The sequence below is a fragment of the Pavona decussata genome, unplaced genomic scaffold (assembly GCF_977016875.1).
Source record: "Pavona decussata unplaced genomic scaffold, jaPavDecu1.1 SCAFFOLD_223, whole genome shotgun sequence".
NCBI lineage: Eukaryota > Metazoa > Cnidaria > Anthozoa > Scleractinia > Agariciidae > Pavona > Pavona decussata.
In genome coordinates this window covers 3,575,484-3,592,500 of record NW_028145628.1, presented here as the reverse complement: position 1 = coordinate 3,592,500, position 17,017 = coordinate 3,575,484, and the positions used below count along the sequence as shown (strand labels likewise).

The 17,017-nt window shown below is 39.2% G+C and overlaps 1 protein-coding gene across 1 annotated transcript in view; it reads left to right on the top strand.

Annotated features, from left to right (window-relative positions):
• The window catches only part of LOC146459230 (uncharacterized), a 21,312-nt gene extending 4,993 nt beyond the window's left edge, over positions 1-16,319 (top strand). Inside the window, exons 5-21 of the mRNA XM_085089743.1 lie at positions 1,156-1,475; positions 2,161-2,299; positions 3,342-3,455; positions 5,031-5,201; positions 5,304-5,413; positions 6,213-6,271; positions 7,517-7,656; positions 9,150-9,449; positions 10,670-10,969; positions 11,309-11,611; positions 11,802-12,268; positions 12,842-12,936; positions 13,160-13,316; positions 13,587-13,653; positions 14,027-14,298; positions 15,171-15,327; positions 15,848-16,319. Coding sequence (XP_084945869.1) covers positions 1,156-1,475; positions 2,161-2,299; positions 3,342-3,455; positions 5,031-5,201; positions 5,304-5,413; positions 6,213-6,271; positions 7,517-7,656; positions 9,150-9,449; positions 10,670-10,969; positions 11,309-11,611; positions 11,802-12,268; positions 12,842-12,936; positions 13,160-13,316; positions 13,587-13,653; positions 14,027-14,298; positions 15,171-15,327; positions 15,848-16,302 — 3,626 coding nt within the window. The 3' untranslated portion in view covers positions 16,303-16,319. The remainder of the gene's footprint in view (positions 1-1,155; positions 1,476-2,160; positions 2,300-3,341; positions 3,456-5,030; positions 5,202-5,303; positions 5,414-6,212; positions 6,272-7,516; positions 7,657-9,149; positions 9,450-10,669; positions 10,970-11,308; positions 11,612-11,801; positions 12,269-12,841; positions 12,937-13,159; positions 13,317-13,586; positions 13,654-14,026; positions 14,299-15,170; positions 15,328-15,847) is intronic.
• The last annotated feature ends 698 nt before the right edge of the window (positions 16,320-17,017 follow it).

The window sequence follows — 17,017 nt, the reverse complement described above, 5'->3', positions numbered from 1 at the left end:
TCACTAAACTTTGCTTTACTCTACTTTACATTACAGTACTGTGTGCATTATACTGTATTGTATGCATTGCATTTAATTGTATTATATCTCTCAGTTAGTACGCGTAGTGGGATTGATCAATTTGCGGGCCCATATTTCACTGTACGGGCCGCAAAACTTCAACTAGTTTCCTTTCCCGCGCCCCCGATTAACCTTAAAGATTTAATAAATAACTTACTAACCTCGTTTTCTCGGTCCCTACTGTAACTTACGGACCCTCGATTAACTTTTCCCCGTTGATTTGTGGCCCTAGCACAAATCAACGCCGATAAAAACTCAGTCCGTAACTTACGGTACGGACCTCGAACTCGGTTAATAAGGGGTATAAGCCTTCCTTAATTCTACTTAATTCCGCACTTAATTCTAAATCCGTATTGAATTTAATTGTATTGCATTGTATTTCATTGTGATGGCATAAGAAGTTATTCGCGCTAATGTGATGACTAAACTAAAATGCTAAAAAATAGTAATTAAAGTGTTACTGCGATCAAAATTTTACCTTTCCCTTCATCTTCAGCATTGAAAAGCGTAGAAGGAAAGTACTACCTATGCCAAATTTCAAGTTTTAATTCCAATGGGAAGCTCGATTATTTAAAGGGTAATTTCCACCTTCGTTTTGCCGCCATTACTCAATTCAAAAATGTCCGCGAACCACACGGAGAGTTGGGTCGAGCAGAATGTGGCGTCATCTTCTCCCCTCACTTCACTGAGAATCATCCCTATTGTCTTCAAAAGTACTACTCGCGTTAGAACTTAAATCAGAGTCATATTCGGTAAAATTAGGGGAAAACTTAAGAATTTCGACTGCTTTATCTCGCTTTTCGATGCCGCGAATATAAAAAGATGACGTCACGAGAGGGAAGCCGCTGCGCAAAATTTGTCGGCTCAAGTAGTTGCCGTTTGAGTAATGGCGGACGCATATTACGTACTTTCGGGCAGCCTTTTAAAAGTATACTTTTGTCAGATTGGTCTGAATTATATTTTTTCTTACAATGTAAGGTCTAACTATTACCTTGAAGCCCAAAAATCTCGTTAAAAAAATTTTCAATTTTCGTCGCAGTAGCACTTTAAAAAAACAGTAAAGAAACTCAATATAGCAAAATTGTTTCCACACAGACAATGCTTGCTTCAAAAACGCTGTTGGTGTTGCTAATAGGAGTATTATCCATGACAACTATTTTGATGCCACATCAGTCAAAAGTTCATACTCCCGTGCCAGATACGGTCGACTAAACGATACCAGAGGGAATGGTTGGTGTGCAAGCACACCTAACGGGCATGATCGGCTGGGGATTGATCTCAGAAAGACATATAAAATATGCGGACTTGCCACTCAAGGATCTGTGTCTAATGTTGCCTGGGTTGAGGAGTTCACGCTAAACTACCACCAGTCTGGGGCTTGGAGATCTTATTTGGACAGAAATGGATCCGTTATGGTAAGATACCCCTGAGAATCCCTCTCTTTCTTCCTGGTTGATCTTCTTCTCGAAGCTGATCTGTGGGTTTTATTGTTCAAAATTATAAGTAAGTAAATAATATTTGCGATCTCAGAGATCCGGGACAGGAATCGAAGCCATGACCCTCTGTCCCGCGCTTAGTTGCTTTAATCACCGAAATTCTGGTGGAATTGTGGCAAGCTAGATCATTTTCTAAGTAGATATGTGGTACGCGTCCTGCATGTTACTTGGGTTACAAGGTTGAAAGCGTCCTGAACTTGTGTGGTGGCAAAAAAAAAAAAATCGAAAGGTGTGTGCGCTATCATACCATACTATATCGTACCGCACCATATCATACCATACCATATGGTACCGCACCATTCCATACCATAAAACACCATACCATACCGCACCTTGCCTGATGCCACACCATACCATGCCGTACCATACCGTACCATACCATGCCGTACCATACCATACCTTACCATACCGTACGTACCCTTCCGTAGCGTACCGTACCATACCATACTGTGCTGTACCGTACTATACCTTACCATACCGTACCATACGGTACCATACCACACCATACAATTTCATACCACATACTTGTGGCCTGCAGGGCGTGGCACAACAAGATTGTACTTGAACATTGATTGTCATTATCGATGAATTTTTTGTCTTAAAGGCATTTCACAGGGCAGGAGATGGCAATACACCTTATAAACACATTTTACCAGTGCCAGTGTCAACAAGACACATTTCTGTGCGACCAATCAAGCAACATATTTGGAACTGTTTGAGAGTGGAGGTGTATCACATTCCACGTGAGTTGTTATATATTTATTCTTTCCTTTGTTTCTTTTACCCTCTCTACATAAAACATAAATAAATACGTATATACCAGTATTATCTGGAACTGTATTGAACGGTCACCATCCATTGAGTGGTCTGTTTTAAAATGACTTTATTTTGTTGCGTATTTTTATCATTTGGGATTTTCACAATAACAAATCTGGTGTTGGTGTTACTTATTCAAGAAATTTCCTAACAGTTCTAGCTGATCTCAACATCGCTTACTTCTGAATTAGCCCAATTGGCGTTCACTCCAATGGCATTCAGGTTTTCTTTAAACCTTCGATCTTGGTTCCTTATGACAGATATCACCCATGTCCTTAGGCACTAAATTCTTTGGATCGCTCCGGCCAGGTCTTGGTGTTTTTCTCGTTTTTCATCCTGTTTCACTTTTTCTCCCTATCTTCAGGGATTCCCACATCTATTATTTTGCAGCTGTCATCGTTGGTATTGAAATATCACGTGGCAAATACGTCATTGGCTCTCCACAACCGCCATCTTGAATCTGCCATATTGGATTTCTAGATTTCTCCAAAATCTCAGATAACTGTTCAATTGACTCCAAAGTAATGAAAACCAATAAAGTAAAGCAAAAATGGCATAAAAATGAAGAATTAACGATCATACACTACAAATAAAAATGTCGTAAAACATGCCTGCCGATTTCTTGCCGCCATTGAAAATTCATGACGCATGAACAATTAACTGTCATACCAAACAGATAGCGCATACCAAACAGATAGCGGATAAATGTAAGGAAAAGCCACCTATCCTTCCTCGATGCTGAACAGTGTTAAGCGCTCACCTCGAAGTCGCAGTGAACACCTTTTGCAAAGCCAAACGCCGCAAGTTTTTTTCTTTTCAATACTACATTAAAACATCATTTCCCGCTATGTTTGGATAAAAATTACAACGATGCTTTCCCTCGCTCTTTTAGTTTACTTCATGATTTTTCCTACTTTTTTTTGAAGTATTTTCTGGCCATCTAATCATTTTTGTCTCTTAAAACCGCAGCTGTTGTACCTACACCATCCCCCTCTCCTTCAGCAAATGTGCAAGCAACATCACAGTCACCCCAGCCTTCCTCTGTGTCACCAACGCAAACGGCTGTGTCAAGCACTCCACCAGGTAGGAAGCTAAGTAGAAAGCTAAGTCAGCGAAGAGAAAATCACAAAACAGAAGGATTTATGGACTAAGGGGAATAGTTTTGCGCACGCTCAATTGTTTTTGTCGTTTCTGTAAAATAACAACGTGAACTGGCCAAATGCAATGTGAGCAAATTTTTTATCATGGTGGACGTCGTCCGTATAAATTCATTTATGCAAATGTCGGCCATTTAAGGTGGCCAAACACAGTTTGCGTGCGCTTTACAGGTTCTGTTAGTGATGCTATTAAGCGCGCGCTAGGGTTGTGGTACGCAAATACGGTGGTCGATAAAGTGATCCCTCAATTTCACATGAAATGGATAATAAAGTTAAGTTTTGATCCTAAATAACTAAGTTTCTCGTTTCTGGACTCTTTTTTCTTTTCTTTCCGAGCAAAAGGTAATTCCCCAAGACCTTGTGCATGCTTTTCATCTTTGCCATGAAACTCAATTAAAGCCACGCATGCGCATTTGACCAAAAAATTGCGACTGGTTGTTTTCGTGGAAATGAACTGTTTTCTAAGGAACCGCTCATTAGAAAATAGTTCCCTAAAAGCGTAAGTCGCCTACAAAGAGAAACCTAAATCTAACAGAGGGTATCTTCACAAAACATTAAAATGCAAAATCAATATTTACAGGAGATCTCTATGTTAAAATTACTTGAAAATAGCGCAACTGTGTCAGCGTTTTGTGAGTTTTCCTGAATACAAAAAATGGAGAAAATCTAATGAGTACATTTTCTAAAAATAAAGGAAACCTACTATTTATGGACGTTTAATAGTTCGCTGCGTTGCCATGGAAACGGTACTTAGCTCAACAAGACGTACGAAAATACATTCTTTCTTAGTTAGTCTTACACCATACCAATTTTGGGCGTCCAGAAGTACATAGTTTCAAAATAACGTCTTCTAACACCTGTACACTTAAAAACTGTATTCGGCCACCTTAACGATGATGTTCACCTTGGCTTTGCTCAGGCTTTTATAGTATGACGTCTCCCTCGGGAAAAGCTGGCCTGGTCTCCGCCATAACGTTAGGCAGGCAGATAGGTAGCTTTAATACATCTCGATCTTACTGAAAGAAAACATGGAAGAGGGGTCGGGTAGGAGAAGAAAAGGTCGGTATGACTAGACGTTTGCCTTTGTCGTGAAAAACATGCGCACGTGATAATCGTCGGTGTTATAATAATAACAACAATAGTAATAATAATAATAATAATAATAATAATAATAATAATAATAATAATAATAATCGGTATTTTGAAAAGTGGTCGCTAACTTCAGGTGGTTACACAATTGAGGAACGTTTTATCATCGTCAAGTTGTTTTAGAGAGATTCTCGAGACAAACAGCAAATAAAAATAAACATTATGATTAACCTTAGATGTAAAACTAGGATTCAGAGATAATAGTAAGAAAAATGTTAGACAAAAAACAGGAAATGCAAAAATATGATAAAATTCAAATTGTAGAATGTTTAAAGATGAAATAATTAAGTCTGGTCTCATTGGCACTTGAGAACTGACAATATTTTTTTTCATTTTTTCAACTTTGTTTAAGTTCATGGAAACTGGAGCAGCTGGACCTCATGGCCAAACTGTAACAAGCCGTGTAATCAAGGAACCAAAACTAGGAAGCGACTTTGTAACAATCCTGAACCAGCTAATGGCGGGAAAAACTGCGAGGGTTCAGCAACCGAGAGTGAACCTTGTAACCCTGACCCATGTCCAGGTGTGTATATAATTAACCTGGAGATAGATTTAGCGCTCCCTGTGGCTTGATAATTAATTCCAGGAAACGTTTAGTAATTTTTCCTTTTTTGTCTTAACTTAGCTGAAGTTGTAAATTATGAAGTAAAGTTCACTGGAAAAACCTGGCATGGCACCTTCTTGAACAAGAATAGCCCAAGATACAGACAGTTGGCAGACCAAATTGTTGACGATGTGAGTATCTTTTAGATAAGGTGAAGGAGGATAAATATTAAAATAACTGAAGATGGTTTGAAGATTAACGCGGGAGTGTCACGAAGATTCGGTGGTACTTCAAAAACCCAACAAATGTTTTTCTATCTACAGAAACCTAAAACCAATGGTCTACAGTTTTGTTTTAAATTACCAACCGTCAATGATTGTCTGTTGTCACAAGTGAACTGGATCGGAATGGAGAACAACTTGAAAAAGTTATCCTAACTTGCAGTTTTCAAATTTGCCGATTTTCGTTTTGGAAGAGCGCTAAGCCTGTTCATGAGTTGTTCCATTCAAGGCTAGTTGAGAAAAAAGCGAAATGGGTTCATAGATTCCAACCTCCCTCAAGGAAAAATTTCGTTTGGAGAGTAGCTAGCCTTCACTCTTTCCTCCCCCCTCAAGCAACGTTGCTTTGAAGGTCGCGCGATTACGATTAACAAGCCTTTTTTACAGCGGAGAACCACCACTGATAAGGGGGGGGGGGGGGGGGGAGATGGAGGGGCTGAAGTGTTGATGCATCTCTGCAGTGGTCGAATGTGAGGATTTTAGATGATGCCAAGATAACACTGACAGCTGAGACTGGCTTTGACCATCACGACGATTGTCGAAACAACAACGACGATGAGCAGTTACTGTCAACCAGCGAGGGCAACTGTTTAATTAAATTGTTAAAAGAACTTAAAGAACCCATAACAGAAGTCTGTTTTTCTCAGTAGCTGCCATGTCAGACCCTTCAGTCTTCCTAGTTGCAAATTCTTTTTGTTATTTTAAATAACAGGTGAAAGTATTTTACAGCGAAAGATCTGAACAAGTGGTTGTCGTCTTGTTGTGGTTCAGGTAAATTTCCGTTTCTAATCTACGTATATGGCTTTTCCGAGAACTTCAAACAACTTCAAAATCTCAATGTTTTCTCTATTAACTTACTACATGACAACTTAATATAATTGCTGCAAATAGCCACCTGCTCACCTTGGAAAGTGGTAGGAAAGTAATGTGGTTACAAGAAGACTTTGAGTCGTTCCTTTTGGTCTTGTTTGCTCTGTCATCTGTCATGCTATGTCATGGACTTAAAACATGTATAAATGGAGCATTCAATCTGTTAATACCTACGGTGCTTGACAGGACACGGTTAGTTAGTAAGTTAAGTTAGTAAGGTCTACTAACAGTTTTCCATTTTATCCCCTTTGCTGTTTCAGCAAGCGTTATTAGTAGGTCTGAGAAACAACAGTTGTATCAAAAAATGGTCCATTATATCGGATCAAATTCGTCACCTCACTTGTAAACAAAAGTCTTTTGTAGTTTGGTGCGCTGAGGGACTTGTGTCGAGATTTGGCGAAGATGAGGTGATGATTATTGGAAATTGTTGAAGTGACAAATTAGCTGCATTAGGGGAGTGTGGTGTGGAAAGTTGCGTCGCCAGTGTAGTCGAATTTTACAGCAAAAATACCACGCCCAATTACGATAAAACCATAAAACGTCTTTTATGGTTGTGCGTGCGGCACAGAACAGAGGTGTTAGTTTTGATAGAACATCGCGCAATAAACATTCCAATTGTTGCCGTATAATAATGTATTCTCATTTAAACCGAGCGTTGTCGAAAATAGATGTCTTTGCGCGAAATTGTCGATACTTGTTACGGTACTGTTTCTTTGTCTGCGGACTTTTAAAATGGTTAAAACCATTAACTAGTTCTCCCTCCTCCGCTTCTTTTAAAAGAAAGCTTAAAGAATTTCTTCTCTCTAGGTATTAATTTCTGTAAGGCTGTAATTCTTAACTAACTTATTTAATATGTGTGTGTGCGTGTGTGTGTACGTGTGCTCGGTCAAAGTTAATTACCATAAGTCCATATTGTAATTCTATTATAAGATTAGTTATTTTAAGTGAGGAATCCTGACTTGTCATAAACCTCGTGGTTTCTTTCAGGTTTTCTCGCCATTTATTTTCTTGCATCAATTTTCTTCATTTTTTTCCATCTGTAAATGTTGTATATGGCAAAATAGATATTGTATTGTATTGTATATTGTACTTTAATATCATGATGGTGCCTGTTGTCTTAGGTTTGGCTTACATTTGTTTTTCCAGGCAAGGAAGCGTTATCGCCAGCTTTAACGTCAGTTACATGGCAATAGACTCGCTACAGATTGTTGCGTTGCAAGATCAAATCGTTGAAGAAACATTAGCCGGCAGTCCAGCAACATTAGTGAGCATTTCAAGCACTAAGGGTACGCAAGAAAAATGTATTTTCTGCAGTAACTGTTTACCGAACGGCAGTGTTTAACACTTTGTTCGCTATGTTACCTTATGTGCGTCACTGTTACCTAATATATGTGAGGTATACCTGATTTTTCTACCTAATGTGATCCACAAGGCACGCTAGGTGTCATAACATGTGCTTGTATATAGTGGTTCGTATAGTGCGCAACTTTCACTTCTCGCACCGCCAGTAGGGCTTTTCTACAGTTTATTTCTGTTGTTCGTTTTTGGAAAGTTACGTTAGATAAGACTGGGGAAATTCATCACGAGTCAGCTTCTGCAGGAAGTTCACGCGACAGCCCCGCTTTAGAAGATTCGACATCGACTTAACCCATTTCCCAAGGAGCTGACGAAATATTTTCGCTCTTTAGGCATTTAGGCAACCGCTTAGACAAAAAAAGGAAAGGAACTCGAGACAAAAAAAAAAAGATCTAAAGGCGGAAAAGTTTAAGTTAGAGGCGGTCGGAAACAATTCGTATTTTACGCTGAGGTCGGTAAAATCAAAGAAGAAAACGTCGTGAAGACCACAAGAAGATGGCACAATTAACAGAACAGGCCAATTCGCTTTTGCACAAGAGACAGAAGTTGATAAAGCTCGCGGATTCATGTGAAGCTGGCTGGGAGTATGAATCTCTAGATACTAGATCTGTACACTGGATCATCGGTTGTTCGTGGTATTTATATCTCTGTTCTTTTTTTATCTTGTTACGTTTTTCATTTCCTTCAATTAGGTGCTTTCTTTCTTTTCGTTTTGGCTCCACTCGACTTACTAACCAACTTGGTGGTTCTGTTTTATTAGTCCCCATAAGGAATTTAGAAAAATATTTCATTTGGCCAAAAGCAACGATGGCAATGACAATAGTGATATTAATGGTGATGGTGATAGCGATGGCGATAGTGATGTCAATTTTGATGAAGGTGGAGAATAGAGATCGAGATGGATATGGAGATGGTGATGGAGATGGAGAATGGTGATGGCAATGGTGATGATGATGGTGGTGGAGATGGAAAATGGGGATGTCGATGGCGATGGTAATAGAGATGGACATTAAGATGGAGATGCATGGAGATGGAGAATGGCGATGGCGATGGTGATGACGATGGTGGTGGAGATGGAGAAAGGGGATGTCGAGGGCGATTGTAATGGAGAAGGACATTGAGATGGAGATGCATGGAGATGGAGAATGGCGATGACGATGACGATGGTGATGGTAATGGCGATGGCGATGAAGGTGGAGATGGAGATGACAATGGCAATGGTGATGAAGATGAAGATGGGGATAGATATGGTGATGGTGATGATTTATTGATGATGACGATGCTGGCGCCAATTATTATAATAGTAACAACGAAAGATGTACCATCCCCAAATGTTTAGTTCATTGTGAAAGTACACTTTCCTGGCCTAAATGTTTTTGAATACAGGCACTTTACGATCTCATTTCTGTCTTATTATTTGCAGTACCAAGTGAAGCGCCTGTAATACTGAATGCTGCCAGTCCCACATCAACGACTATCTTCCTGAAATGGACAATTGTTACACAGTTAAATGCAGCCACCCTTCTGGGTTACGGAATTGTGTACAAGAAAATCAAAGACAAGTTTGAAGTGGATTTATTAAAATCTGTGCCTCCCACACCTCTTGAAGTAACCTTAGAGGATCTGGAGAAGTTTACAAACTACACAGTTCGTGTTTATGGCTTTACGAATAACGGAAACGGAGTTTCAAGCAAGCCAGTCTCTTTAAGAACCCAGGAAGATGGTAAGCCTTCAATGAATTTAATCCGAGGCGTCATGAGATAAGCTATGCTTGAAGCACTCGTATCTCCTATTGCAATACGCTCTTGCCCAAGACAATAGCAGAATTTGCGGTTAGTGTGGCATCTTTAAACAGGGAATTAATTAAAAAAATCCAGTTCAGAAGTAAGTTTGTTATGGTCTGGTTTTGTTATCGTTTTGCTGAAAGTGGAATTTCGCAGAAATCGACTTCAAACTCGAGGAAATAGAGACGTCTGAATTTCACAATTTCTACAAAGAAATGTAAGGCCAGCGGTTACCGCTGCTCTCACGCCATACAGTTTTTATAAAGGCAGTCGCATTTTTTTTCTATTTTTTTCCAAATTTCAACCAAATCTTTACAAAACGTCACAATTTTTTTAAGTTCATCATGGCAAATTCATTCTGAACTCGTTTCCAACGTTAACTAGCATTTAAAAATGTCGCACTTACTGCGAATTGCTTTCTGCTCTGCACCCTGTCCACCCCAAAGACATATCTGCAAATTTTATTCAAAACTGTGTTTTCGTGTGCACTTTAGTGGTAAATGTAATTTTAATAGCATCCCATCAATGTTGATAACTGAAGAAATTAATGTCGTCACTTCATCACTAGAATCCAGACATGACTATGTACTGGTAATAATTAATTTATGCCTGTTCGAATCAAGGTGATACGAACTTAAGTAAAACCTTAAAATGATAAGGAGTTTGCACCAAACCTCTTCCTAGCTACCTTGCAAGTTATCTCTTTTCGGATGTCTCATCCTTGATTCTCAGACGCATCGTGAAATATTCTCACTTACGGATAATTTTCAATCGACTCAATCGCGATCGAAGGAGGTTTAAAGAAAGAAGGAAGGCACAAAACTCTTTACCTTGTGAAACTCTGTACAATTCAAAGTTTTTTGGCTGGAATTCCCGATTAATAGGATTAGTAATAACCTTATGTCAGGGCAACAGGCACAAAAAAATCGACAAATTAACTTGGGTGTAAAATTTGGTACGTGGCTAGCCAGCTAAGTCGTGTTGTAAACGCAAAGTTTTTCTTTTGGCTTAATAGATTATAAGGCATTTATTGACTAAACAGCAACCATTTCTAGATAGAAGACGTTATTCAAAAACATACATGGTGAACTGGTCTTGTCAGATCTCTTGTTTAAGACCAAACATCAACCTTCTTTATTTATTCTTGGCACTTCATCAGTCCCAAGTCAGACTCCGCCAAACACCATTGTCCAGTCAACGAGTTCTAGCACAATTGATGTGTCCTGGGAACCAATCCATCAAGATTTCGTACATGGAGTACTTTTAGGGTACGAGGTCAGATATGCAAAAGATGACGGGTCTGCGCCGGTTTGGGAGACGAAGACATTGGATCCAAACAACCATACTTTAACTTTAAAGGATCTACACTATTTCACGAGATACAAGGTGGTGGTCTGCGCTAAGACATCCAAAGGCTGTGGCAAAGAATATGCTGCAATTTCTTACACGTGGGGTGATGGTGAGTACATGAGAATAAAAGTTTTGGTTACTACATTCATCGTACGGCATCGTGTCTTTTGAGAGCTTGGCGATATCTATCAGCAAAGTGAACGTCCTTGATTACATTTGGCAATTTAGTTACCTAAGTTAACTTTGCTTTCTAGAACATATTTTGAAAGTTACTGAAGGGTTTACAAAATAAGTAAAGTTCGCATTTGAACTAAGTCCCGTTTCGTTCAAAAGGTCTATATAGATGCATAGATACTTAACCTCTGTAGTTCAGTAATGAGCAAAATTGGTAATACCCAAGTTCGTTTCTGAGATTAACAGTGTTATCCAGAGTGTTTCTTTTTTTAAGTTCCCGACAAGCCACCTCAGCGTTTGACAGCTCTGAACCTTACTTCCGCATCAGACATAATTGTCAACTGGAGACAAGTTACTCAAGGGCATGTTAGGGGACTCTTAATGGGCTATTCCATTAAATATCAAAGAATTCGGACCGCCGAGAGAGCAGTGTTTGACACACAGGAAGAAACCTTGATTGTGGAACCAAATAAGCTTTCTACGCGTCTTCAGGTTCAAACTTACTCGACTTACAGGATCAAGATGGCCGCGTTTACACAGAAAGGAGTGGGACCTTATAGTGAATATGTGTATGCTGGTAAGTTCTCAGCGTACAAGCAACTTTCACTTAATAGGCCGAAAAGAAGGTAGAAAATGGTAGCCTCGTGATTCTTCTTTTTCTTCTTCTTCTTCTTCTTCTTCTTCTTCCTATTCTTCTTCTTCAGTCTGTCGGACCGATTGGAAATAGTGTACAAAGCTGATCATTCCATTTTATCTTTTATCACCAGAAAGCTGCCGTTGTCCGCCAGTCCTTTACACAAACTACTGGTCAACAACTCCATATCTTAAGGTGGACAAGAACAATAAAATGGAAGGACTTTTTAGCGGGATTGTTACAGAAATGATACATACAGCTTGCGGGTTTTGTCCCGCTTACGGCGACACAAAAATCGATACGACAACAAATGGTAAAGGAAGTCGTGCAGCCAAAAGGGGCATCTTAGAAGTTCTCGACGACTTTGATGATGTTCCACAGATTACCTTTCCAATCTACGGCAATCCGTACATCACAAAATACATGGGGGACAACGCTTACATCAACCTTGTACAGTCCCCTGGAATTGCTTTCATAGCAACTGCTAGGCCCCCTGGACAAGCTGCTATGAACATGATAACAGCCGTCATGGACACAATGCCTTTGATGGTGATGTCATCCTGCTTTGCTTTCATTTCTGGATTTATTGTTTGGCTTTTGGTAAGTAAATATAACGGGGCCAGTTACATAACATTGGACGCAACAGCTATCCTCCACCATCCAGTCAAGTAAAAATCATCATATTTTGATGCCTCACGTCAGCATTTGGGTCTGCCGTTAACTTTATTCAGCTTATTTTTTGGAGTAATTAAACTGAAAGTGGTGATGGGAGGATGGGGGAATGGCTTAGTTCCAGATCACTGTTGCAGGATATATTTTACTGCCCTTCATGTTTTTAAACTAGCTGTCCCAAATAGCAGTTCATGTACCAGATAGAAACTCAATCTTCTTTATAGTATAATAGTTGGGTGAGCGATATACTGTTGCCGTATTGACTAGATTACTAGCCGTTCTCTTGATGTTTATGCTTCACCGTGTTTTGATTAATGGTTTCATTTACAATCTAATAGCCAGATGTTGGTACTGGGACCGCGTGTATTAATAAACAATTTCCAAAACGTGAAGATAGCAGTAGAAGTTTTGACTGATGGTGGTGGTCGTGGAAACATACCGCAGAATGAAGAATTTTTTTTTAATATCAAACTAATCCATCATTATTACCATTCCCGGTAGGATTCTAAACACAACCCTGATGAATTTCCACCCAGTTTTATGAAAGGCGTTGGTGAAGGATTCTGGTGGTCCTTCATCTCCATGACAACTGTTGGGTGAGTAAATAAACGTACTTAAGAGGCATTGTTGCCCTAGCAGCCGTGGATAGATAAATAGCATGATTAAAATCGAAAATAGAAACAGGCTTTACTTTCCATAGGTGAATAGGGGTCAAAATTCTATTACAAATTCCGAGAAGACTAAGTTAATGTTTACTGAGACCGATAGGAATGCCATTCTTAATCTTATTTTTTTCCTGCTTATTCCATTGTTTAACAGCTATGGTGATAGGGCGCCCAAGTCTGTAGCTGGCCGCATTTTTGGTATAATATGGACGCTAACAGGTCTTGTTATCATCGGCATTTTGGTTGGCGCAATTGCTTCATCACTCACGTCTGTTACTGTCCAGAAGGATATCACTCTGTATGGCACAAAGGTAAGTTCCAAACACCAGAATTTTAGGAAATTGCACCAACCATGGTACTAAGAGCCAAAACAACTGTATGGTACATCTGTTACCTTTCTTTTCAAATGCAGTTGCTCGTTTATTACAAAGCCAGGCAACTATACTAGAACAAAATCAATGGCAAATCAAATTGTTCCGTTGAACCCAACTAAGACAAACCAATTTCGCATTTAGTTGAGTGCAGCGTCAAGTAAATGATTCGCTCTCAACTTACAATTATTTTACTTCTTATTATTTTAGATAGGAGCTATTGAGAACTCTACAGAATACAGACTGGGGATTCTAAAGAACGCAAAAGTAAACACAGGTAATGGTTGATATAAATTTATGGTATACTTCCTGTCCTTTTCGCATCGTTCTGTGCCATGTTCTATCGTTCCTTGACAGGTGTACTCCTTTACAACTGCTTAGGCCTGTCCCTCTTCTTTTTTTCTGAGAGTTCTATCTGAGGGCCAGTTTTCCGACCTCATCTAACTCCTTCCCCAAGGTATACCCAGTCCAATCGTTGTTGTGCTCAACGTATTGTTTCCGTCGTCTACTGTTGATTGAAACTTCAATAGGGGTAAAAAAAAAAACACTGTTCGCAGTTATTTTAAAACCAAAGGAACCATTTGGCGAGCGCAGCAGTTGTGGATCAGTTAAAGCTTACTTTCTTAACCTGATTATAATTTCCATTGCAGAACGAAAGTACAGCAACTTGGATGAAATACATACAGCCCTGGAAGATGGAGAAATCGACGGCGCTCTATTAGACACTTACGTGGCTGCAGAGAATAAGGGAACTTTTCTTGATGACCGTGTTTTCGTGAAAAAGATTCTTGACCGACCTTTTGGCTACGGAGTGGTGCTGTCAGGGGCAGCAAAGAACGTGGAACAAAGATGCAGGGATTACATCGCCTTACACATTAGTGAAATTTTTAAGATCGTGGCAAACAAAACAAAGACACTTGACGTACGTTTTAGTTTCTATTTTATTTGATAACAGTGAAGTATCAATAAGACTGCTTCTTCTCAATTCTTCAAAAATAATCGAAATAAATTTAAATAATTCGCTTGTTAAGAAATATGACCAGCCAAAACATAAAAATTTTGTTCTGTTGGTTTGTTCCATTCGCCTTATTCCTCGGATCAGTTTGAGTCAAACACAAAAGTTAAACTTCCAAGCTGTAATTTTACGTAATCCCGAGGGACTGAAGTCATCGAAAACTATGACTAGTGAATAGTGTCATCGTATTATTTTACAATGGGAGGAGGAGGAGGAAGAGGGAATATAGAAATGAGATACATCGATATGGGTGAGAGCGTTTCAACCGCACATCTCAGAACAAAATGTATCTCATTTCTATATTTCCTTCTCCTCCTCTTCCTCCTCCTCAATGCTATTGTTTCCTCCTCCTCCTCTTGTAAAATAATATGATGACACTATTCACTATTCTATATTTTTGGTTATGATGCCATTGTTTCCGGGGTTACGTCATCTCCACCCCGCCACCCGATGATGTCACTATTCTATTTTTTAGATTATGACGTCATAGTTCCCGATGACGTTAGTCCCTCGGGATTTTGACGTCTCGTCCACCACATTTTAATTATGAGATCAAGACAACAGGCTATGACGACGTGATCGTCGTTAATTTATTCCCCCTCAAATTAATGAGATTCCTCCTCATAAAAGCGGACCAAAAGGTGTCTAGCATACTACTGATCACGTTTAAAAACCTCCTTCACGGTAGTGTTCCCTTTTTTCTTTTAAAGAATTATTAATGAGTTTGATAAAATAATAATCTCATCCTCGATAACGATTACTTGATTTGTTTTCCACAGCCATCAGACGGAGGAATAAAAGAAAGCACAGGACTTTTTGACAGCAATTCTCAGATGTTTCTTCTGTCCTCTACTACTGCGCTTGGTTTTTTGGGTGTAGCCTTCTTAGCAGGACTGTCTTATCACTTTTTGATATTTACTCCACGAAAGAACAAAGGTGTGAAATGTTTCTCAGCTGGTTTGTCGTGATAACTTTGTCTTCTTGGGTTTATGGCATCACTGTTAAACCGTTCTGGTATGCCCGTTGGCAAATGCAAACACAAGCCAAAAAGCAGAAGGCTAGAATAAAATTTATCCTTCAAATTCGGTAGTACAAATTAAAATAAAACAGTTTTTGGTGGTTATTAGCACGGTGGTCGAAATAAACAGTTTTTGGTAGTTAGTTACACGGTGGTTAAAATAAAACAGTTTTTGGTGGTTATTTACGCGGTGGTTAAAATAAAACAGTTTTTGGCGGTTATTAGCACGGTGGTCGAAATAACCAGTTTTTGGTGGTTATTAGTATGGTGGTTATATGACGTTTACCTTGCCTTTTGTTCCCTTGATACTTGGTATAAGCGAATCTTCAATAAATCATTTCATGTGAGTAGGAGTCATTCATCCGTTCATTCGTCACCCTTTCTGTTCACCTTTGTACTTTAATAACATTGATTATTTTGTAACATGTTTCATTTCAGCTAAAAAGTTGGATGTTTCCTCATCTAAATCGGCTTACAAAGGTACCCTCGTAAAGGAGATGAAAGAGATGGTGGAGGGTTTCTACACTAAGATGTCCACCAAGATTCCTTTGATTAAAGAAATGAAAAAACGTGAAATGAGAGATATGATAGAAATTGTAAAAGAAATGAAGAAAGACAGGAAAGCGGCCAAACAGTCGTCGAGGAATAATTCTTGTAGCAATCCAGTATATTCTTCCATCCAGAAGGTGGGTGATTCGACAGGAAGGCTTGTTCATTATGTTTCGGCAAAGAGTATTCTTCAGCAGTCAAAGGGGTGGCCTTCACCATGTCCAGCCGCTTTGAATAAAGCTGATGATACTTTAAGCGTCGACAGCGCTTGTCCTTCGATGGGATCCGATGACTACGCAGTCAGTACCAGTGATGTAAGATACCAAGAACATTGTAAAAAATAGGCAGGATTGGGGGAGAGTTTTGATAAACAGCTCTCATTTAAAAGGTCACCTTTTTTCATTCACACATTCAAAAGTTGAATTGAATGCCATCTTACGGCATAATTATAAGAGCAATACTAGAAAGTACTGTTCCACACCAAACAGGTCTCTCTCCTAATTTATTTAGAGCCATAAATGCCAGAACTAACAAGTGAATAAAAAAAAAGCACAAAAGGAAGGTGGCTTCATATTTTCTCTTGGTTTCAATCTGGCCACACTTTAAGATTTCATCCATAAATCTAGAGGCTAAGACTACATTCTAAATTACAACACATCGATTTTTTCCGCGTACTCTCCCTGGAGAAAAGCACCTAAAGTGGTAAAAGGCTCTAGGACGACAGATTTTAGACGATATTCCCCCTCCCCTCCCCTCTCCTATTCGACTTAATGCTACTTCAAAAGGCATTAATAATTCATAAGCCCATTGACCTATCAAATGGTCGATAAAACATCACGTGCAGTGGTTTTAAAACTCGATAAAACCTTCTCCTTATTAGAATGCGGGGTTTAATGTTTCCTCTGATGTTAATTTCCAACGTTCACAAAAGTATTGCTATGAACGCTCTTGACACACGCTTTTCCAGAAATGCTTTTGAAGCCGTTCAAAAAACTCGCCGCACGTGTTTTAAACATTACTTAAGCAAGGAACGGTTTCGGAACTCACCAAGCATTCATA